General features: G+C 36.7%; 1 protein-coding gene across 1 annotated transcript in view; it reads left to right on the top strand.

Annotated features, from left to right (window-relative positions):
• USH2A (usherin) overlaps positions 1-24,975 on the top strand; it is a 391,818-nt gene that overhangs the window by 99,634 nt on the left and 267,209 nt on the right. The window contains exon 20 of the mRNA XM_072858355.1: positions 6,940-7,170. Coding sequence (XP_072714456.1) covers positions 6,940-7,170 — 231 coding nt within the window. The remainder of the gene's footprint in view (positions 1-6,939; positions 7,171-24,975) is intronic.

Below are 24,975 nucleotides of genomic sequence, written 5' to 3'. Positions count from 1 at the left end.
CTCACCAATATGTGCACCCACAATATTGGTAAATGGTAATAAAAAAAGACAAATGAGCCAGAAGAATGTGAGAGGAGAGAGTGAGGAAGCAAACAAAATAGAATTAATAAGAACTTAGTTATTTTATAAAAAAGCTGAGTGGAAGCTGTCAAAAATGCATATGAAACCAGGACGAAGAATAGGTGTGATAAATAAAAGAACTTGCACAGGTGAGCCTGATGCATGACCAGCTCTGAGAATGGTAAGAAGTGTTGGAAGATCAATGTTGCATGGTAATGCAGTATTGGGATGGAAGATCAAAGCAAGCATGTCAAGGTAATGGCAGAAGAGAATTAACCCATGTCTGTTACTCAACAAGAAGGTGACTGGACAGAAATAGAACCTCAATTTGGTATGTTCGGATACAAATACACAGATAGTTGGCTTTTAAAGACTCAAATAATTACAAAGTGTTTCATGCTTTCTCGATCAGTGTTTTAAACGTCAGACTAAGGATGGGCATTCCACAATCCACGTGGTATTTTAAATACTCTTTATGCACTGCAATATTGTGCACATGCTATTGAAAGCCTTGCCTGATAGATGAGGAAAGTTAATTTTTAATACTTTGAAACTTTGAAATCCAGTTTGAGCTTCTTTTTTATCTTTGCTACCCCAAGATCATCAAGTGGAACTGCATGTATCTAACTGAAAGCAATACTGGACAGTAATCACACATTTTTCATTTCAACACCTAGAGCCACATTTTACTTTATTCCTTTCTCCAGGTTCTGCTGAGTTAAAATTCCTGTTTATTTTTGAGAATGGCATTCAGCCTGTTATTGTTACCAGTTCTTAGGCTCTTTTTTTTTATTTTCAGAAGTGCTTTTTGCTGTGTGGTTTTATCTGGTGTAGGATTCTGAGCTGGTACCTTGGAATCTATAGAACTGTACTAGCTGGTACCAGTGAAAAACTTGGTCCCTTAAAAGTCATTTTTTGACAATGTGTTTGCATAAAATTATTAATTACTTGCGTTACTCTTTGCAGCATCTACCAAGACAAAACATGCATGTTTTCCAAATTTTTCAGTCAGGCAGAGAAGCATCTTTTTTTTCTCCAGCAATTTCTGATATTTCAACAGGATGGAATTAGCCATGTGAGTGCTTGGACTAGTACATTTGCTTATTCTACACCCCTCCAACCAGAGAGTCAAAGGGTGCCTTAAACAATCTATACAGCTATGTTTCATTAACTACTGTGTGACTGAGCTTATTTCTTGTCACTAAGTTTGTCTTTCTTTTGCCCTTCTTTTTTTTTAAACTTAATTTAAGAAGCATTTTTTAAGAGGCACCAAAGTATGACTTTGTGATTGCTGACATTTACCCCCAGCACATTGTATTCCTGATCCTTTGCTTTTGATGGCAATTACAGGGTTCAGAAGCTAATTTGTAGAAGATATTCTTCTAGCACCAGCTGCATCTGGCTTCTTGGCAGACTTTTCAAGCACTTGTATTGGTGGCGTTGGAGTTGCTTCTGGGTTTGCTGGGGTAATGATGCTGATGGGCTTTCTGGGCTGTCTTACACTCCTTGATGTCGTTTTCTTTTTGGTTACCCTTTTAATCTGAGTAATTTGTCCATTTTTTCCATTCATGAATAAGGTCCGGTGCAAGCCCTTTTCAAAAGCCTCCACCCATTTGTCATGGCAATACAGCATTTGTTTATGCCTGTCATAGACTGCTTTTCTACAAAATGCTATGCCTCAATTTTAAAGTCACAAATACCCATTAAACAGGTAATAAGTAACGTATATTTTCCTTTGTTACAGAAGAGAAATATGAGGGCCATTCGCTGCTGGTCTGAAAACACAGATTGTTTTGCATGCATGTACATAAGTCTCTTCATTGTGAATAGGACCCAAAGTGATTAAACAAGCACTCTTAATATGTTAATTTATAATTTTAATTACAACAATCTTGTATATATAGTCATTAGTGAATACTAATATAAATATTTTTCTACCTTTTTATTCATAATGCATAAACCAATCATCCAGTTACTTCTCGGCAGTTGCCTGTTTCCGTTTCATAATACAATCTTTGTTCTTAGTTATGAATGCATTTTGTTCATTCCTGTCTTGAATAATCCCTCATTAAGCTAGTCACTTTCTGCTCCATGCTAAAAAGGAAAAATTATCATGCAAATGTGGCATGCCATATTAAAAAGCACATTACCAAACACTTTTGTTGCTGTCCTTCAATTAGTTTCCCTTCTTTGAATTTAATTTCATTTGTTGTTAAACTACTGACTTGATGTATGGACTCATGAATTTGAGGCTGCTGCCAAGAATGTAGCAGGAAAAAAAATCAAAGCCTCTTCAGAAAGCTGCAGAGGCAAAGCTGAAATGAATTTGCTTCACCTTTGACAAGAACACTTGAGCAGCATTGGAATCCTCTGATGATTCAGCTTGGCTAATTATCCAATTATTTATTTCAAGAATAAAGACACTGTTTTACAATTAGAAAAGTGTAAAGTAATCTGAGAAATTTCGTAATGACAGATGACTTAAGTAACTTCTGAGATAAATAGTATCTACTCAAACTTGTCCTGCCAAGTGTTCAAGCTGTAGTTAAACTGCTCTTTGAGTTTCAGGAAATTACTAGGGACTCAAAAGTTATTTGTTTCTTCTCCCCTACGAACCACATATTACACTTCAGAAAATAGGTCAATTTGTTCTTGTCCCTCTGTGTCAAATTTGCAAGGTTTTTAAGCTGTGTTTAAGTTGCATTCCTCTTGATTAAAAGCTTTTGGTTCAAGGCAATACTTTTTAATTGCCTAATGATATAAGTCCATTCTTAGGAAAGAACCGTGCATTTAGGAGTTCATTTGCAATATAACTGAAAAATTCATTGCATGGCAGTAAAACAATTTACTGTTAATTACAAGGAGAAGAATTTGCTGTACCATGCTCACAGATTGCCATGAATCATGCAGCACTCCTAGAGATTTATAACAGATGTGTAAGTGGGATGAATTAGCAGGGTTTAATAACAGAGACACAAATCATGCAGACTTCAAGGAGCTTTAATTGATATACTAGAATGTGACGGGCATGAATCACTCAGCCATTCAACAGCACTGTAACATATGGTCAGCTCAATATGCTGCATCTTAAATCGGTTGGTGAGTCGTTGGTTGTCCCATATGGTGGAAGCAATATATTTTTCATGATTTTTTAAAAATACTGTGTATTACATCTATTTTTAAAGAAATATGATTGTAACATACCCGTGTTATTAAATTTTCTTTTGATGTCCATTATGGCTGGTTTTTATTCTTTTTGGGGGAAGAGTCCAAAATGGACTCTAAAGAATCTTCTAAAAAAACCAAAATACTGTCAGAAGATATAAGTATTATTTCTTGATTCATTTACTGTTGCAATGACTGATGCTATTGTGAAGTGCAGAGAAAGAAAGGATCATACCAGAAATGCTATGTCAATGTCAGGGTCCTCTGGACTAATAACTTGTGGCAAAAATGAAATGGATGACCAATAGCGAGGGAGGTAATTTTACCTGCAAGGTAATCTTCAAGATGAAAAAAAAAAACCCCGTAGATTTTCTTTAAGGTTTTGTCCTCAAATTTGCTGAACATTTCTGTTTTAATTTCTATGGATGCATTTTGAATTCAACTGAACAATAATAAAAAACTGTATACTTTTTGTTGCTGTTACCTTCCCAAACTATTCAGAGTGGCTAATTGAAGGCTTCTGTGGAAGGGTACACAAATATCTACCTACAGTATGCTGAGCAGTAGTTATTCAAACGTATGTAAGCCTGTTAAATTTAGCCACAGTGTAAATATGTTATTCCTGGGACAAGAATCTGGCAGAGTATGGAAAAGCTTTAACAGTTGTATTAGTAAACCTGACAGACTTGAGAAAGGAGTATTGTATCCTTAGAACCGTGGCTGCCAGAATTTAATGTCAACAATTAAAATTTATTTTGATCCTTACCTAGTGTTTATTACTGTTTGTATACACAACAGACCTTACTAATACAGAGATGCACTATTAGATGGAATTACCATCTGTTCAGAGCAAAATGCTGGCATCTGTCTTTGAGTCTAAAACTAAAATGATATTATTTCAAACAAAACAAAATTAACTGCTCTTTACTTACCAACTTCATTTTTGTGTACATGTGTGTGCATAGACACATGGGAAAGGCTTATTTGTAATGACCTGTGTAGCAACATCTATATTTAGATATATGACTTCAACAGAAGCTGTATGGACCATCTGTCTTTATTGGTCTTTTTTGTGCCCTCTGCTACACAATGGCATGCAGCAATCATGGGCTTTTAAATACTGTTTTAGCTTTATAATATATTAAATATGTATTATATAGCAAGACATTAAAACTACATAATTAAAATACACAAAATGTGACTTTGGATCCACTAAAATGTAGTACGCTCATTATTTTGACAGATGTGTCTTAACAGAACGTGACTAAAAAAAATTAAATAGGTAAAATTATAGTCGATTCATCTTTCAGAAAGTAGCTACAGGTACCACAGTGACACCTTTAGGAAAATATATTCTGTATCTTTTAGTCTTGAATATTTTTAGTTTCAGCACTTAGTACCCTGCTGGGCTAGTGCTACAGATTTATTTTCAGTCCTGTCTGTTCCTGTGCAGAGTTTGGTTTTCTGTTTTGGGTTTGTTTGTTTGTTTTAACTTATGTAACCTATTACGTACAGTCTTCTACTGTCTTGATGCACAAGAATTCTCAAGCATCAATGAGACTGTAGTTTAAATACTGATGTTATAGCATGGATGTTACTTTCTGAAAGGGTAGGCTTCTGTTCCATATATCACAAAATAATAAATTGTGTCATGCCAGTGTTTAATGCGTGTACACAGTGCATTAACTGTAACTGTAGTACATTTATTTGTGCTAGAGGAGACTTGAAAATGATTAAAAAATCAATACTTCCCTGTCAGAGAAGCAAGTGTTACGATGCATTTAAGTAGTTAATTGCATAAGCCCCATAAAAGCTTCAGGTTTGGGTATCAGAGATGCCATAATTATGGTCCAAGTAACTGCCGTTTATTAATACTAGACTTTAAAGGAAGATATGGTTATTGTCATGAGGGTTAGTTAGCTGTATGTGTTTTAGAAATAATGAATTTTAGCATTTCTCTTTTACCATCAGTAAGCTGAACTGGAGGGCTCAACCTCTTATGTTCGCATTTAAAATGCTGACGTACACTAGTTCCCTCCAAAGGTGAAGTTTTGATTGTTAAGCCGTGTTTTCTATTTAAACTTGTGCATTAATACCACAATTCATTAGTGCTGTGCCCTACTTATGCAGGAAAGCTTATGACCTCATGCTGCATTACTTCAATTTTGACATTGTAAATTTCTACCATAGCGTGAGATACTAATTAGATTGTGAAGTCATAAATGATGCCTAAGCAGGAATTTACAGCACATAGTGTCGTTGGCAGTTTCCCAGTTCCCCCACTCCCTGCTTTCTCCAAGAAGAGTATTTATCAAGTTAGAGGGGGGGGCAAAGAGAAAGAAAGAAGGAAAGAAAGAAGGAAAGAAAGAAGGAGCAACATGCTACAGGCAAATAGAAAAATGAAAAATATGTTAATGATCTTGGAAATGCACGAATGTTTAAAAGGATGTTATTAATTCATTCTAAATGAAGCAATCTCTCCTTCTTTAAAGAACTCACACTATGTACAATGCTGTGCTGTGAAGTAATATGTCAGATTTCGAAGGCCCATATTTTAATTCAGGTTTTATTGTTCTTGAAACGCGTTTATTGCTCTTTACTATGTCATTATGGGAACAAGTAATTTTTACAAGTTGTCATTGTATTTCACTTCCTTGGTACAAATGAAGTTTCTGTTGTTAAATCCTTTTCTTTATCAGGGAAAGAAAGGGAAGGAAAAAAAGGCAAGATAAGATGGATATAGATTCTATAGGTGGTATAGTGTTCTTGTACTTCTCCAGATGACATTGTTTATTGTTTCAGTGATGGTCCATTTCTTTCCCACCTGTATGGCCATCATGCCATTATCCAAACAGGTCATGCTGCCCTCCAGTGGCTTACTGTACAGTATTTTAAAAAAAAAAATAAAAAATTTGTTCATAACTCAGCTATAGAGTGACCAACGCTATCAGAATGTTTAAAAGAATATCAGACTATGGGTTTTAATGGTAGGAGGATCATTGTAATAACATAAAACTGTCTTATGCTGATACCTTTGTGGAAACAATCTTGTATGGAGTCTTACTGTGCACCAGTGTTGGTGGAGAAAAGTTAGAGAGGATCATTTTCTTGAAATGAATACTTATCTCAACATATTCTAATGTCTTGTGTGTGCACCATGAGGAAAACAATCTGATGGGCCTTCAGTATTGTGGATGGATAGCTGTTCCGCTCCTGTTGATGAGGCTAAGTTCACTGATGAAAGACTGGTGTTGTCACATTCCATACTGCTGAGATGTAACAAGAGTTAATTAACTGGTCAGATTCTCCTTTGGTCTTTCACTCAAATCCAATGCTGAAAGTCATACAGATACATGCTTACAATGAGTATGGCATGAGAGGCTAATCAAGGAAGGAGTACAAATATACTTTTTATGAAGACGTTGATTCAGATTCTTAAAGATTATGAAAAAAAAATATATTTTGGATATAATACCAGAGACATTTATCCAAAGCCTGAATAAACAAAAAAGGTATTTTTTGTGGAATTGAAAGTAATTCCTATAAAGATTAAGAATTTTTTTTTTTAATTAAGCTTCTATGGATATCTGTGTTTATTCTTAAGATGATCAGAAACTGAAGCAGGATGTTTTGCAAAAATTGTTATGTGCAATAAATAAGTTCCCAGGTATTATGGACAATGATGCCTAGATATTTTTTTTTTTTTATGCACAGCTCCAAGAAAACTCAGTGCCCCTCATATTGAAGGAATAAACAGCACAACGGTAAAGATAAATTGGAATGAACCTGAAGAACTTAATGGGCCTTCTCCCATCTACCAGGTGGAAAGGATGGATTCATCTTTAGCTACACTGAGTACAGAAGTAATGAAAGGGATCCGTTTCCCAGGAAATGGATATTACAGATTCGCTAGTTCCACTCTCCCCGTCAATACTTACTTTACAGGTAAATGAGTTTAAATGACTTACGAAATGTACCAATTGCACTCTGCATTTGTTTTACCATTTATTATCATCTCTATATAATTTTCATGGTAAAATCTGTAGTTTTTAATTTACGAGCATAATGTGATTGTTAGCGTTGTATGGGCTATTTCGATTCTCACATAAAAAGCCTATAGAAAACGTTATTGGACATGTAGGGTTTGTATTCCCTTGCCTTTGGACGTAGAGATGTACATGATGGTGAATGTTGCTGCATATTTGACTCATTTCCTACTGGTAAATATAACATGGATTTTATTTATTCTTCTGGGATAAAAACTTTTCAACGAATTTGCTGGGAATACTAAGGCATATTTTCTTTGGTATCTTTTTGAGGATTCCCAAGGTTGCATGAGCACTCAAAAAGCTCTTTCTTCCGTGTTCAGAACATTTGTGTTGTGGTCCTGTTTGTTTTGTCAAGGAAAGAAAAAAGGCTGCCAATCTGACAGAAGTCTGCTGTTTCTGGGCCGCTGGGTATTATCTCCTCTTTTTTGATTAGTCATTTATTTTGGAACTAGGCATTTTTCAGATCGAAGCAGACCAATTATCCTATGTTCTGTGATTCTCATCATTTGCTGATGTCTTCACTTCTTGGATAAAGCAAAGATATAGACAGTGTGTTTTTTGGGAAAATACCTAGATGAACCTGGTTGTGTGTTTGAGATGTTGTAGTAGCCTGTAAGTGAAATACTACATTGGTGTGCGTAGAATCATAGAATGGTTTGGGTTGGAAGGGATCTTTTAAAGGTCATCTAGTCCAACCTCCCTGCAATGAGCAGGGACATCTTCAACTAGACCAGGTTGCTCAGAGCCCTGTCCAGTCTGACTTTGAATGTTTTCAAGGATGGGGCATCTACCACCTCTCTGGGCAACCTGTTCCAGCGTTTCACCACCCTCAGTGTAAAAAATTTCTTCCTTATCTCTAGTCTGAATCTACCCTCTTTTAGTTTAAAACCATTACCCCTTGTCCTATTGCAACAGGCCCTCCTAAAAAGTTTGTCTCCATCTTATAAGCCCCCTTTAAGTATTGAAAGGCTGCAATGAGGTCTCCCTGGAGCCTTCTCTTCTCCAGGCTGAATAACCCCAACTCTCTCAGCCTTTCCTCATAGGAGAGGTGTTCCATCCTGCTGATCATTTTTGTGGCCCTCCTCTGGACACGCTGCAACAGCTCCATGTCTTTCCTGTGCTCAGGGCTCCAGAGCTGAACACAGTACTCCAGGTGGGGTCTCACCAGAGTGAAGTAGTATTAGTTTTCAAAAGTACAAGAAGAAATGGTGGAGCTGAAGGTTTAAAAAAAAAATTTGAAAAGGTGTATGAAGGGGTGTGTGTGTGTGTGTGTCTATATGTATGTATATATATATATGTATATATATATAAAGTCATGAGACTGATAGCAGCAAGGGGAAATCCAAAAGGAATCTAGGTAACAGTGAGAGCAAACGTTAGATGGCATGCCGATAGCATGAAGGCCACATCATAGTGTGGTACAACTTAACCTGGTACTGAGCCTTGTTTGTTAAGACAGGTAAAGGCTGCAAAAAACACGCAGCATTGTTGACACCCAGAAGAATGCCAAAAATTTGAAGAGGACTGGGTAGCTGACATCCCTTGTCTTCTGGGTCACCAGAGGTAATTCTGGCAAGAATATGTGAGCACAGATATCTTGGTACTTGCAAGTATGTGTGTGTGCAAATTCAGTTTTTGTTTAAAACAAAAATCACCTTCTTATGTCCCTAAGATCATCCAGTGAATCTAATTAAAAAAAAAAAAAGTTGAAGATCACTTCCTTTTTTTTTTTCCTTGCTAGGTGCTTACTTGACTGATAGTCAAATAATAATAAGTGATAATGTGTTAGTTAAATACTGACACCATGTTGACTTGCAAAACCTGGCTCTGTGCAGGAATCTGTAGGAACAGCTGTTGGACTCCTTTCCTCATCCAAATTGCTCAATGCTTTTCCTGATATCAGAGTTTGCACCCTTTACTGTCTATTTAGTAAAAAAATCTTTGGTGTATTTTTCTGTTGTCGGTTGTGATGATCTAAGCACCAAAGGAATTGTGAGCTGCAGTTTTTCTCACTGGAGCTTCAGTCAGCCCCATCACTGCAGTTTAGTTAAACAGTTTAATCAGACAGGTAAAGAATTATGAGTATCACTGAATTTCCTTCTTCTCATCAGAAGTCGCTGAGAGTGTTGGGGAAGAGGGTGTTGCATTACTGGGATTGTTAATGTGCCTGTCTGTCTGTAACCAGGCAAGCCCAGCCCTAATCTACCCAAGCGCCGATTCAGTCTGGGGTTCAGTTATGCTCCACAAGCTGAGACTGAAGCCTTGCATAAGATTTATTGAGATGGCTGAGGTGATTTGAGAGAGTTTGGACAGACAGGTTCAGAGAAGATGTTAAAATAAAGCTCTCTTCATACTGGCACCTGATGGCTGATAATGCTGTGTGGATAAATATAATTTATTATTGCTTTGGATTGTGTTCTTTCTTTTCAACCAGCTATTAGTCTGAGTATCTGGAGATGACCTAGAACCAAAATATGTTACACAATTTGTCCAGACATCTGCTGGTAATGACTGACAATCAGGTTAAATCAGCCTGTTTTGGTATGTAAAAATGTGTAATTCAGGTACTTGGCAACTCAATATAAGTCTTTGAGAAATATAAATCTGGGTTTTTCCAAGTAGATTATGAGCCCTTCTTCCAAACCATGATGGAGGGAAAATTATAGCAAATCCAGGAGAGCTTAGAAAGAAAGACACTTAAGGGAATGAAAAATATTTTTTAATTGTACTCTGCACTTGTTTTGTTGTTGAGACCCTCTCTTATTACCCATCTCTGAAGACAAGCAGTTGGCAATTGTGCATTATAGATGGAATGGCTTTAGTGTGCATGCAGCTGTGTACATTTTTGACACAAAAGTGTGCCAGCTTGTATGTCAGTCAGCAGACAGATACTTCTTAGTGCGTCTGGGATCTCCCACTGCTAATCCAGAAAAAGATAGATCAGTTTATTCATTGCTAATAAATGCAGTTGTCCTCACTACCTCCCCAGCTGGTCTTACACTCTGAGGTGCAAGTAATAGGGGCAGATGTATTATCTGGGAAATTTTCCAAATTCATCTTTAAAAAAAAAAAAAAAGTTAGGCAATAAACACTGGCTACACTAAGCAGCGTCCTTCTGTCTGTAACAAAGCCTCCAGCTGCACAGGAAGATGTGCTCTGAGTACACATTAGATGAGAGGAAGTCAGGTAAAGAAAAGGATTGTTTCTGCCAGAACTGCCCACATGCAACTTCTCAGCTCTTCAAACTGTGAAGAAGTGCTTTAGGCATCTGTAATATCATTTCCCAAAAGATGCAGACTTGATTTTTAGTACTTATTCGTATCCCTTGAAGTTCTTAGATACAACAGCATTCATTATATCTACCAAAACACCACCAAAGGAACTTCTAGTGTTCTTGTTTTAGCTAAGGAACTCATCCATCTCGCATCACTCTGAAGATTGGCGTGTTCAGGTGTTTATCTTCATATCTTCCCCATGAGACAGCAAAGTGCTATCATTCTGATTTAATAGATGGGGAGCTGAAGTTCAGATTCTACTTAATGCAGGAGTTTATACTTAAGAGGCCCTCTAGAAATGGCTAGAAGGTTTTACAAATCAGTTATTTCATGTGGTTTGCTTTATCAGTACAGCTTGTGTGATGCGGCTGTTGGTCTGGAGTCAGAATGCTGCAGTAACACCGTTGTGTTTGTCTTTCTGGTTCTCTAGTAGTCAAGAGAGGTACTGTCTATTTTATACAGGGTGTATGAAATGACTCTTTAATGACTGAGTCTAATAGCTAGGTCCAAAAAAAGCCAAAGGATGAAGGTAATGAGCATGATGTCATGTTAACCTGGCTTTCACTGCTAGCAAATGGGTGCGAATAGTTTGCTCTGCAGGGAAGTTAGGGTCTTCATGTACTTTCTAGCAGAGGCATACCAAGGCTTACAAGTAAGTTCCTTCGAGGTCATTGAATAAAATCCATGGAAAATAGCATGCTGAACTGCTGAAGTGTGTGTGTGTGTGTGAATATCAACAACAAGCCAATAGGTACATTTATGAAAAGAGCTTTTCCTCAATTTCTTTTTGCTCCTTGGTTGAGGGTTAGGACTTGAGGTGCCTGAATAGATGAAATAAAAACTGATGTATGAATTTTCTTCTGTGTAAACGAGCCCTGCCTGGTATCAAGTTTGATTCTAATTTGAGGCCACTACCTTCTGTTCAGGATTCATAACTTATAAATATCTCCTGAGGGTTAGGCAGCTTTAACTTTTTGTTTTACAGAGAGTACGGGATCACATTTTTCTTTGAAAACATGACTCCCTGAGAAAGCACATGTGCACCCTGTTGAGTATATTGGTGGATACTATGCCTTCAGATAGAAACAGTGCCACTGTTTAAACTTTGTAGAAAGTCCTGTCAAAAAGCTGTGCAAGTATACTGGATTAAACTCCTAAGGACAGATAAAGGGAAATTTAGTTTTCAGGTTTTATTGGGCAAATAGATGCCAAACTACTGAGTTCTTTCAAAAAGGAACTTCTGGGCCCAAAGAGCAACTGGCTGAAAAGTGAACCCTGAATGTCTCTGGGATACAATGACATCTGAGCTAGGCGTTTCAGGACTGCAATTTAGTTCGCTAAAGTATAGTCATGGATTACACAAATCACTTTTTGAATCTTTCCTCTGATTGATCCATTGCCAGACAGAATGTCTGGCAGAGCAGATGGGATAGGGCCTATTATAGTTAGAAAGGATAGAAGTTGCAATCAGTTGGACACATGAATGAACGAGAAAGCTCCTTGACTCCATGCTATGGAGATATAGTTGGGCTCCATGAAAAGAAACTCAGTGTATCTGTAGGGGTATGTAAGAACTGTTCACTGTGTAAAGAGTGACTCAATTGCTACAAAAGAAAGAAATCACAGAGTAGCAAGGTGGTTGTGCGGAAGGTTACATTCCTCCTGACCTCTCAAAATAAGACTACTTTTCAAATATAACATTGCACATAAATTGACAATTCGGTGGCATTGTAGTGGGTTTTGTAAATAATATACACATTCTTTCTATGAAATGGAGGAAAACAAATCCTCCAAGCATGCTTTATACATTGCTTAAAATACAATTTGAGCTTGATGTCAGGAGTTATAATTACACATCCACGTGAGAAGGGAGGTCTTTACTTTTTTAGTGATAAAATAATTCATTTTTTCAGGTGGATGAAGATTCTTTGTGATATTTTAAAAGCAGTTGAACTAGCTATTACTATTTTATTGTGATTCCTCTTGGATGCTACTTGTTTAAAAAGAAAATTATTAATGTAATATTGATCAAAATGCAGTCCACTCTGAAGAAACTTTTGTATTTGGCCTTGCTTTGAATCCAAGTTTTCTGAAATGGCATTCTACACTTAAAAAGAAGTGGGTCTTGCCTGGAATATGTACTCTTTGCCAACCTCTACCTGATGCGAATTCAGCTCTGTAATAATTAGGAAATAACTGTATGAGGTAAGATGTTCATATATTCAGCATTACAAGTAGAGCTTTTTTACAATGACATTTTTAGTGTCGTGAAGTGGTCTTAAAAACGTGTATTTTTTTAAAAAAATATGTGCTAGTGTTTTTACTGCCAAATTCTGACTCAGATACACACACATTTCTCAGAGTGGAGAATCTTTCCAGTAATGATGTTTCTTAATGAGTTTGCCATGGAACACTGCACAAGCGTCGTTTACATTTGTTCTGAGCAGAAGTGCTGAGAATGGCTGTGGTCATTCAACATTTGATCTCCCCATAGCTCTTCATCACAGTGAGCTCTCTTTGCAGTAATGTAAAACAAATTCCACTCCATATAATCTCGAGCAAACATTTCATAGTTAGCAGAAGACACAAATATTTTCATTAGCGTATGGAGCCAAATAAACAGGCCTTTTCCAGCATCCCAAAAGAAATTTATGGATGCATTATGACTGAATACCAAGAAAATGAACACAATTGGAGGTCTAAAAACCATGTAAGAGGAAAGGCTGAAGAAAATGACGTAGTTTAGAAAAATGAAGACTAAAAGGAGACATGGTAATGGTGTTAAAGTATATAAAAATGTGTAGTTTAAAAGAAGAGAATGAACTTTCCTCCATGTCTGGTGTGAGTAAAGCAACAATGCACTCATAATAAGGTTAAAATATAGCAAGGTAGATTGTCTTCTCACAAGAAATTTTTTCTAAAAGATTCAGGCTAATTGAGCAAAGGAATACGTTGTTGTGAGAAAAAAATGAAAGCTCTGACACTGCAGATTTTAAAGAATAGTTGGATGAGCATTTGTCAGGAATAACCTAGGTAGAATTGATTCTGCCTTGGAGTAAGTGGACTGATTCTGTGACCTCTAAGAATGTTTTCCAAACGTATACCCTATTATAAACTCAGATTAACCCGATGAAACTGCGAAAGATGTTCATTTCACCAAATACCTTTCAGAAGGAAACAGCTGCCTTTTTTCCTTTTTTTTTTTTTTTTTGTTTGTTTGGTTTTTTTTTTTAGGATCTTTGCAGAGAGTTCTGATTGACAATTTTCTGTAGAGAGGGAATTTTGCATGAGTTGGACAGTCAGTTTTGCTTCTATTTTATTTTTTCTCCTCTAGATATTTTCCAGCATTTCTTTTTATGACTACTGATAAGGTTTGAGATGGTTAGAAATTAATTTTAATTACTAAATCAGAATAATAGAATAATTTAGGTTGGAAGGCAAGTCATCTAGTCCAACCTCCTGCTCATAGTGAGTCCAGCTAGACCTGTATAGGCCTTTGTCTAGTTGAGTTTTATCTCCAAGTATATTTCCAAGTACTGTTCTGGTTTTCAATGTGAACAGCCTTTTGGTAATCTTTTCCCCCTTACACCTATACAGAATTTTCTGTATTTGAACTTGCATCCATTGCCTCTTTGTTCTGTCACTATACAGCTCTGAGAAAGCGTGGCTCCGTCTCCTTTATATCCTTCTGTGTGGTAATTGAAGAAGGCAAGATCATCTCCTCCATCCCTCCATTCTTAAGACTGAACAAACCCTGTTCTGTCGGCCTCTTCTCGTATGTCACGTACTTTGGCCCTCTGACTATCTTGGTGCCCCTCCCCTGGATTCATTCCAGTGTGCCAGTATCTTTTTTTTATGCCAGAGTACCCAAAACTGCATTGCAGGACTTGGTTTGCCTTTGAATTTCACAAGGTTCCTGTCAGCCCATTTCTCCAGCCTGTCAAGATTCCTCTGAGTTGCAGTGTGTCCACTGCAGACCTCAATCTTTTCTTATTGCCTGCAAACTTTTTGGTAGTACACTCCATCCCATTGCCTGGAATTCATTTTAATGAATAAAACTGTTAAACAGAATTGGTCCCAGTACCAGTTCCTTGTAAATGCTGCCCATCGGGCTTTGTGCCACGCGTCACAAGCCTTTGAGTCCTGCTGTTCAGCCAGTTTTTTACCCACTTTTATAGTCCACCTGTGGTCCATCTATTTCTCCAGCCTGATGGCAAAGATCCTATGGGAAACCATGCTGAAGCCCTTGCTAAAGCCAAGGTACACTACACCCGTCTCTTTCCCCTTTGGCTGCTGAGCCAGTCCTGTCATCATAGAAGGCAATCAGGTTGGTTGGGCACAATTTGCCCGTAATAAGTCCATGTTGGCTGTTCCAAATCATCTTGTCCTTGTCTGTCTGAATATGGCCTCCTGCATAGTGTCCCTGGGGACAAAGGTTAGGCTGGCCAGCCTGTAGTTTCCCTAATCTATAGACACAACTATACAGCAAATGCTTTTAAATTTGTTTGCTTCAGCCCTACCCTAAAAAGATGAAGAGAACTGGAACAGAAGGAGAGAAATCTGATCTTTTGCTTAGTTTGGCTTTATGTACTTTTTCCTTTTGCTGGCATTTTTTTCCTTACATAGCTTTTTAAGAACCATCCCTTTTTATTTCATTACATTGAACTGAAGAAGGTAAACAAGATTTTCTGAGGGAAAAACTATTACAAAAGAAATTCTTACACCAAGCTTTCTAATACTGAGAGAGGAAGGAAGAGAGAGCATTTGTTAAGCTGACTTGGAGAACACACTTGATATCTCAGGGAACTTTTGATAGTGCCACTCATTTTTCAGACTTTTTTATTAAATCATACACTAGAGAGCTCTTGGAGAGCTCTTATTTTATTGTGTCCTTTCTGCCTAGGCTGTTGCCACAGGACTTCTCCTTAGAAATTCTTATAATTTTTATGCCAACTTCTTACATTTTCTCCTCTTGTCTTCACAAAAGAACAATTTGAACCCACGTCTTCATCTGTGAAAGAAAGATAAAGATCTTCTATATCACCGTCAAATGGCTGGCTTCAGTAAGAAGGGGAACCATCCCTTTTTCTGCCTGAGAACTGTTTGCACAGACATTTTAGTTAGAATTTTGTCCTAGTACTTAAAATGAATTCACGGTTTCATCTTGAAAAACACATTCCTTTCTTCCCTCCTTCCGAATCCCAAGAAGCCTAAAGATAGGGAGCGAGAGAGGAGCTGCGCCTAGAGAGAAAGGAGTGATCCAGCACAACAAAGTGAACTGTGCTGCTTTATGAACAAAACAACTTAAAACATTTTCGAACATGCACAACAGGGACTTAGGCAGCAAATAAGCCAAGCTGATGCTGACCTTGCCAGTGTTACAGGGGTAATATTTTCACTAAGATGAGCTGGTTTTGTTAGGCACAGACATACTTTCTATCAGTATCAAGTATCTGCTTTTTTCCATCTTTGTAGAAAAGATTTATCGTAGCCACTACAGGCGAGGAAAAAAAAAAAAGATTCTCCCCTTCAGTATTATTTCTCATATTTACTTCTTGCACTTTAAAAGATCAACTATGCAGCACAAGTGTTGGCATGCAATTGCAATTTTTTTTTTTTGCATCTTCTTGGCTTTAGTGCCAAACTACATTTTTGCCAGTGTTCTGTGACATTCTGTACTGCATGGTGAAAACCAATTTTTTCTGCTTCTGCATGGAAACTTTCAGAGGATGTAGTAGTCGCACTGTGGAAGTTGTAAAAGCAGTAGCTTTCCTATTGTTATATCAAGCTGCCAGTGGAAAAGCCCTTTCCCAGACTAGATGGTAGGTAGTTTCAGCTGTCTGCTTGTGCAAAACCAGTTACAGAATTGGGTCTTTTGATTATCAGAAATATACCACATGACCTGTACTCTGTAAAACAGCGGTTCCTTCCCCTTTTGTCACAACTCTAGTTGTGCTTCTGTTAATTTTGTGCAAACATGGTTCACTGTTTTGAAATGTAGGGACATTATCTCTGTAGGTGACAAACCTAAGAATTAGCAGAACAAAAGGTTTTTATCAATTATTTCAAAGCACATGTGTTTAGTCAAGGGTAATAAAAGTAGTTACTCTTCTACCAAGTTTGTATTTTTTATAAGCTAATCTGAGAGTGAAACCACTTATGTACCAAGCTATTTTATACAAGATTAATTTCCACCAGTAAAACATACCTATATATTTGGTGTTTCTTTTTCTTGCTTGTCTCCAAACAAAATGCTGATAGGATTTGATGTAGGAACTCTGTATAGGAGTCTGCACAAAGAATGCTCATTGAATTTAATGAGAGTGACTGTGGAAAAAAATATTTTTTGTTTTAGTGTCTGGTCTGGCCTTTGTTCAGTAAGAATGGAGTTCTCATGTATTAGTTCAGCTCACTGAAGAAGCCAAAGGTAGGATTATATTCTGTGTTTACAAGGGTGAAGAAGGGGAAGAGAGAGTTCAGGGAGACTTTCTGTTCTTTGTGCCTCTTCTGTGTGCAGAAAGGACAGTGGTACCCTCATATATATCTCTGAAAATAAAGTTACGGAAGTGCTGTGTTTTGCTTCAGGCAGGACATCATCTGGGATTCCTTTTGTGCTTGTGCGCCGCTAAAAAAAGGTGTGAGATGGAGGGAGTTGTTGGGAGGGAGATTAAGGGAATAAAAGTTGCTGAAAATAACAAACATAAAAAAACCCCTAGAAGGTAGAAACTGCACAAATGCATGAAGTTTAATAAAAAAAGAAAATAACAAGTGGTGGGGGAAGGTGCCAAGCATCTCTTGGAAGTTTTGCATGTGAGAGATCCATGTACTGTGTGTTAAAGGGAGGCTCATTTCATTTAACTATGACTATATACTTAAAGAAAGGACTGCAATGGTACAGGTCAAAGAAAGAACTTGAAGCAGGTTTGAGCATAGAAAATGGTAGTTCAATGGATGTTCATCTTTTAGAGTGAATGTATGAATGCTTCTGGAAATTCTCAGACTCAAACACCTGATGGCACAGAGAGAGGTGAAAGACAACTGACTATTTCCAATGCTTTTCATTTGCTAGTGCAATTGTGGGTCTTCCACTTCAGTACTTTGTAAAAGTTTTGTAGGATTCTTATGTGCTGGTATAATTGAACTTGTAACCCAAAGTAGTTTTAAAGAGAGGGATTTGATGAGAAGTAATAGCCAAAAAGGAACATTCCTGTAGCTTTGACTTTAATAAATGTCAAATTTCTGATGTCTTTTATTTCTAAACTCTTATATTTTTAGTTTGTGCTAGAGCCAGAAGGCAGTAACAATGACTCTTGGTCAAGATTTTCTTCTAGACTGATCATGCGAAATCCTCTTGTGTTTTTAGCAGCGCAGTTGTATTGCATCTGCTTGGAAAGTTGGCTAGTCCAAGGCAGGATGGCAGGAATTCTAGTATTTTTGATGCTGCTTCTCTCTTCAAAGTTCTTCCTTAATTCCAAATGATACATAAATCTTGTCCAATTTTTTCCTCACCCTTTAAAGTGCTATTACACTGAAGAAAAGCCTGTTTCTTAACCCTCTTAAGAAAGGTTCATATGGACAAAAGGACCCTAGTGTACAAGAGGATACTCGGACTGAGGTGAAGGGATGCGGCATGACAAGCTTTTGTATGTATTAGATTATTTATTTATTTATTTTGAGAAGCAGGTTGTGGACAGGCACAAGAAGAATGTTATCTGTTCCTCCTGTTCTTGGATTCTATGAAGAGTTTTCAGCAAGGATGAAGCAAAGAGAGGTGTAGTTCTGTATTGGCTGGTGAGATACTTCATGTGAAATTAATGCTTTCTGGCTCATGTTTGGCCCTTATTTAGATTATTTCTATAAAGGGTTATTTAGTCTGATGACTTGAGGGAGACATTGCATTTGACTAATACTGAGCCTTTAAATTATGCCTGCTTTTACCATACAAATCCCTTCCAATATCGTATTTTTAAATAGTGAAGATGTAACTACTGAATTATGTATTGGCTGCAAGTGTGTTAAGAGTCATGCATTGATTATGATTGCATTGTGAATCTGATCAGGAAATTTTCATAATCATAATATAAGGAAGCTTTTCACCTTCTAATTGATTTTCAGGGCGATTAAATTAAGACCTTGTCTAAGTACAGCTGTCCTTATCAATTACTGGCAGAATAGAGAAATTAAAGGATTAAAAATTTACGTGTGTTAAGATTCAGTATTTAAGGTCTAAAATCAATCAGATCATAGACTGAATAATTCCATTATGACAAAACTATCATTCAGGATTAGACTGTGGTAATTTGGAGAAAAAAAGGCTGTCTGCACTAGTACATATGGGAAAAATTAAGGTTGCAAAATTAAGCACCTAGAACTTAGGAAATGGAGTTAAAATAAGCAGCATGAACTTAATCCAACCTTGTTATTTTTATGTGTTGTGATGGCATGTAATCAATTGCTTAAAAACTAGCTTTTAGAATCCATAGGTTCTGTGTATGGTATGGACCAGCTGTTGGCCTTTTAAAAATTCTTACTGTTCTGTATATGGCTTGATGTCTGTCTTACTGTATGTGTCTAATTCTTAAGTAAATGCAGATTTTAATTTTTTTTTTCCTGTGCTATTTGCACTGGAGTATCTGAGTACTTTGTAATCATTGATACTCACTTTTACAACACACATATTATTAGTTTTGTTTTATGAATGGGGACTTTGGGTAAAGAAAAAAGAGGACTGAATGCTAATTTTGAGTGCTCAGTTTTACATAGGTAGGACCTGAGTTTTCAGAGTAGTTCATGTGTTTAAAGTAGTTTCCACTGACCTCTGTTCAATTAGGAACACTTAACACTTCCACAGATCTCTGTGGGGTGTTTAAATGCAAGCACTCAAGAAAATGAAGAGTGCATAACAAGTGAATAACTCTGAAAAGTTTGACTTAAGTGATTTGCCTCGCATTGCATAAGAACTTTGTAGCAGAGGTAGGGACAGATTTCTCCAGAGTGACATTGAACTGCGCTAGCTATGAAACTGTCCGTTCACTTTTCATACTCCCCTTCCTCTTTCATTAAACATCCACAGAGCACTACATCAAATAAGACAAGCTTCTGTGCACAAAATCCTTATTTGCTACATGAATTCTGTTTTAGTTGCTGAACATCATAAAATCCTTGAGGCAGATATCTTATGGGAAATGTGTGTTTGTATAATTGTAGACTGTATCATTATTCATCCTCTATTTGTGTACGCTTTAATTTTTTGCAGACAATTTTGGTTTTGCATTTCCTAAATTTTGAGAGTTTACTTTTACAGACCTAATGTGGTCTATATAGTTATTGTGAATAATAATTAAAAAAAAATCTCAATGTCATAGGAGAATCCCAGACGTATCCATCATGTGGAACATTGCTGACTAATACAGATGTCAATGGGTAAAAATCTTTAATATTCATGAAATCTCTTTCTGATCTGAACTATTAGAGACACTGACTGCTGCACTAGATGATCATCTGTATGTGAAGGATAGAATGCGTGCTTTTCCACTGTATTCCATGTTTACTAGCAACATATATTTTCAGCTGGATTTGTAAGGAGAGTTTTTACTAGTGGTTATAGATTCTCCTGTTTTTCTATTTAATTTCCTTTTTTTTTTCCATTTCTGTTGCTTTTTCATCCTTTTCCTGCTTTGACACTATCCATGATTTGTTTCTTGCTCCCTTCCCCCTCTCTGTTTGTTTTTTTGTTGTTGTTTTGTTTTTTTGTTTTTTTTTCCTCCCGGTTTGCCCATTATAATGTCCTTGATCATCTTCCTTGCATGTTCTTCAAAGCGTCATCTTTTTCTTCATACTGCCAGGCACCAAGTGGTAGAAAATTAAGAGGCCAAGAGAAAGGCTCTTCGCCTTCCTTTCTAGTGTCTAGCCCACCATCAGAATTTGGTGGCCAATTTCATGAAAGAGCCTTCTCAGCCCCTACATTTCTAAGATGCAAAGTCTCAATGCAAATGTAATTTTGCTTTGAGAATTTTGCTACCATCTTCTAGCTAACCATCCTGCAAAGAGCTATTTCCTGACATTGGTAAATTTAGACTTCCATGTTTTTAACCTCAGGATAACCGTACTACAACAAATTCGTATCTCTGATCCACAGAAAAAAGGAACCAAAACACTTTTGTGTAAAAGTGTGTAAAAGAGTGATTTAAATTACTTCTTCAAAGTAATAATGAAAAAGTATTTGGCGTGAAGCAAATATGGTTATAAAAGATTTTCTTTTCTTAAGAGAGAATATTTTAGAAAAGTTCTATGCAACAATGGTGTCAAGGACCTGGGAGGTAAATTTAGCAGTAAGTGCTGCTGCCATCCCAATTTGCAGACCTTGGGGAGGAAGTACCTTCTGTATGTGAGTGTTAGTGATTTGTTTAATCTATACACTGACTTAAAAAGCACATTGAAGTTGCAGCATTTTAATTTGACTAAATCTTTGTTGGTTGTTTTATGTACAGAGTTTCCAAAAATTGTAGTAAGCTTTGTCACTGGATAGGATCCTCAGGAAACAACACAACGCTTTTGACACTAGAATGACATGCTTTCTCACAAGTTACTTGCTAGTGTTTTTCTTCAGTAAGTGCATATTTTAAAAAAATTGAACTAAAGAGTATAACATATATTTGATTAAATACTGGTTATATGTAGTTTGTTATTTTGACTTGTGAAGTGTAATCCCCTTCTTTGTTTTTTGGGCTATACAATGCTGCCTTTTTCAACTACAAAAAAAAATACTTCTAAACTAAATTATTTTTCAAGATACATCCCCAGAATGAGATGGGATTACACATTTATTTTCTAGTGTTCCTATCTTTTCCTCAAGCTGTTCATACTTTCCATGAAATGCATTGGACTTGATGATCCCTAAAGCAAACATAGATGGACAAAATTGTGACCTTAAATAACAGTGTGGTATAGCAACTGAGAATTCAGAAAGCAACTGTTAGCCTAACTATTAGAATGAAAATGCAAACCTGCCAAGTAATGTTGTTCTGGTATACGGACCATTTAATATGGTGACAGAAATGTCATATACTAAATTACTGGAGGATTCATTGAGCTCGATGGTGAATTGTTGCATGGCTCTTTTTTTTTTTTTTTAATTTAAAGGCATTCTAGAGAATGATATACTGTGGTGTAGAAAAATCTCAAAAAGTAACTATACTCTCTCTCTGTATATACCCAAAATGAGATTTGATCGAAAGTAGTTAGATCTGTGCTTACTGACTTAAGATCTATAATACCTTAAGATTAATTGGGAGCATAAATGGAGAAGCTGACAACCTGGAACCTTGACTTCTTAAAATTGCTGACCCAATTACTGCTAAGCCCTTTGCTGACATGTTAATATGTCTCTTTAAACTGGTAAATCACCACCATTTCGGTGTATGCTAGAGTTGGTCCATCGGATGAAGGAAGATATAAGTGTAATTTAAATAATTATTGACCTATTATGACCTTTTCATTTCACTTGTACTGCTCCTCTCAAGGTAAGCAATTATATTTTTATAGTGTTGGATGGTAATCAATGTACAGGAGCTATCTTTATTGATTTAAGTAAGGCCTTTGATCTGGTAATCACCAACTATTGCTATCTAGGCTGGCCTTAACTATATTGGATATTACTACAGTTATTTGGTTTAAAATATGCAGAATTTAGAATTTTATTAAGATGTTGCAAGCAAAGTAAAAGAATTTTTGGAAATCCATAAGATTCCACTTCATAATCTTTGTTAGAAATTGCAAACAGGTTATTTTATACAATACAATACATGACATTTTTTAACTTATAATTATTTTTAGGTCAGCAACTTTTTTTTTTATATCAAGCAGATGATCCTTTGGGGTCAGTTTTACTTAGTGGGGAAAGCCTGGCTTTTCTTTCTTTACTTTTTTTTTTTTAATTTGCTACCCATAAGGGAGGAAGGTTTAGTTCATTGGTTGTTTTTTTAAGTCTGTTTTATACTGTGAAATTAGGGTTGCAAACTTCTGCTCTTCTATTTGGGGGTTGAAACTGATCTGAAATTCTTATTCTTCTATTGTTTTTTAACCAACGTGCACTTTTTGCACATGCATTTTGTGCAATTTTTTTAACCAATATTCCTATCAATGTATTAGGTAAGAATAGTAATTGAAATATTGGACCGTTGTCATAGTTTGTAAGTGGTACTTGAATATCTTCCAAAGTATAGTCATACTCACAGCTAATTAGTTCTCATCTTTTTCCTTACTCCTCATGCACCTACTTCTTTTTTACCTCTTCCCTAACGTTATTAGCTGGACATGTTTTTCTCTCCCCCCTCTCCTCCCCCTGCGCCCTTGTTTTAATGTATGACTTTGGAAATCCTGAGTAGATGTGGGTTTAAATTGTCTTTAGAAAGCTGTGAAATCTGTGATCATTTTGATCTGCTCCTCTAATGAGTTCCAGAGCCTCGATCCTTCTTGCAAAGGGAGTTCAGTCTTGCTCTGGTGAGCCTTGAAACTAACAGCAGTTGTTCAGAGGTCACCAACGTAATGAAAAGGGCACTCTTGAGATATCTTGAACCACTTCCATGGATGGCCATGAAGATTAATACTGGGACCTTACATTTGACCTAATATTCTATGGAGAGTCCATGTAGCGAGCAGAGCAAGTGGGATGATGTGCTCGTGGCAGAGAGTGTAAATAAAGCGACTGCATTCTGGATTTTTTTTTTTTTTTAAATTTCTTCCTTTTTTTTTTTAATGTGAGTTAAAATATTGCATCTCGTTCTTGCTTTAAGGTCATGAAGGTGTGAGTAGTTATGACCAGGTGCATGCCTGAGAAGCAGTGACATAAGCCCTTGACAGAAGCACCTCTCCTTGCTAGCCAGAGGTGGAAGAATGCTGCTGTCTCTGCCAGCCTGTGCTGAAATGACTGGAACTTGGCACTTTGAACTGTGTTCATGAACAAGTTGATAATACAGTAGAACTGCTGATTAAGCACAGCAATGTTCTTTCCAGTCTCCACATTTTGTGATTTCATTACCTGTAAGAACTGTAAAACGGTTATTTTGAAATAGTTTGTCTATTGATAAGGCATTTTATCCTTTCATATTTGCTCTGTCTTGTATTTACAACCCACTCTTTGTAATTTCAGAATTCTTCTGTCAGTGTTCTATATTTTTATCTTGTTTCATATTGCTAATAGGTTTAATTGTGCAAGCACAAAGTACTGCCCTTAGCTTAATCCCAGCCTTGCTGTTCAGTCACGCACACTATTTTTTTTTCAGTCTGTTGGGCAAAGGCTAAATGAGATGGTACGTAAAGGCTGGGACTGATCAGTAGGCTTGAAAGTTTTACCTTAAGCCTTACCATTATTCCATTTTAGGACTGCAGGAGTTCAGAGTGGAGTGACAGATATACGCATGGGTGAATCTTTTTATCTCTAGATGCCTATAGCAGGAGTGTATTCCAATATAGCATTTGATTTTAAAATAATGTAAATAGAATCCCTGTCTGCTCCCATGGCTAAGAAATAAATAAATAAAAAATGTCTCAACACTGGCACAGGTAATCTTATATTGGGTAAAATTATATATTTTTCTCCTCTTTGGGGGGGAAAAAAAGTTAAATTCTTTGAAACTATGGTAAGCCTTGAAGTCATAAAGGACATTTACTTGTCTTTTTGCTGCTACTAAGGTTTTTTTTTCCCCTCTCTGTCTGGGGAACCTGCCAGACAGGGGTCTCTTTCCCAATCAGGAGAATTTTTTGTCCTGCTCAACGTCGCTCTATACTATTCCACCTTCTTTGGGAGTACTCTGCTTAAGCTAAAAGACAATATATAAAAGCTTTAAATATTTTCCTTATAGCAGTAACTTCACACTGGTGTTTCATACGGCTGTAAATCTTGCATCTGATTATTTCTTAAATTTTTTTGTATTAAATAACTATATCAGCAAAATATTAATTAATTTCACCCAATTATGCTATAAATATATACCGATATAAAACAACATGTTCTCCTGAACAACCTTAAACCCGACCCCTTGCCCCCCCATTGTACCATGTGGTGTTTGATAGATTGCAGGAGGGGGCTGAGATAAAAGCCGTGACATCTTCTGATTTTGGTACAGTGCTGGGTATATGATGGGTATTTAATATTGATGATAAGAAAAACATGTTGCCACATTTCAAATTAAAACTATTGAACCAGGTCATATCCTGGATATATATGCTCTTAGGAGTATACTTGCTGATCTGAATTTCTGTCTTCCCACAAAAGTTCATCCAACTCTCATAGAGTACCAGTTTATTAACCATTCCCTAGTACACATTGTAGCTGGCAGGTTCTAGAGTCTTTGTCATTGTGCCCCAAGGCTAAGGCACTCTGCCTGAAGATATTAGATCAGCCATTTTTATCTGTGTTTATAAAA

Source organism: Ciconia boyciana, chromosome 3 (assembly GCF_034638445.1).
Source record: "Ciconia boyciana chromosome 3, ASM3463844v1, whole genome shotgun sequence".
NCBI lineage: Eukaryota > Metazoa > Chordata > Aves > Ciconiiformes > Ciconiidae > Ciconia > Ciconia boyciana.
The sequence above is the reverse complement of the archived record's forward strand: the minus strand, read 5'-3'. Positions and strand labels throughout refer to the sequence as shown.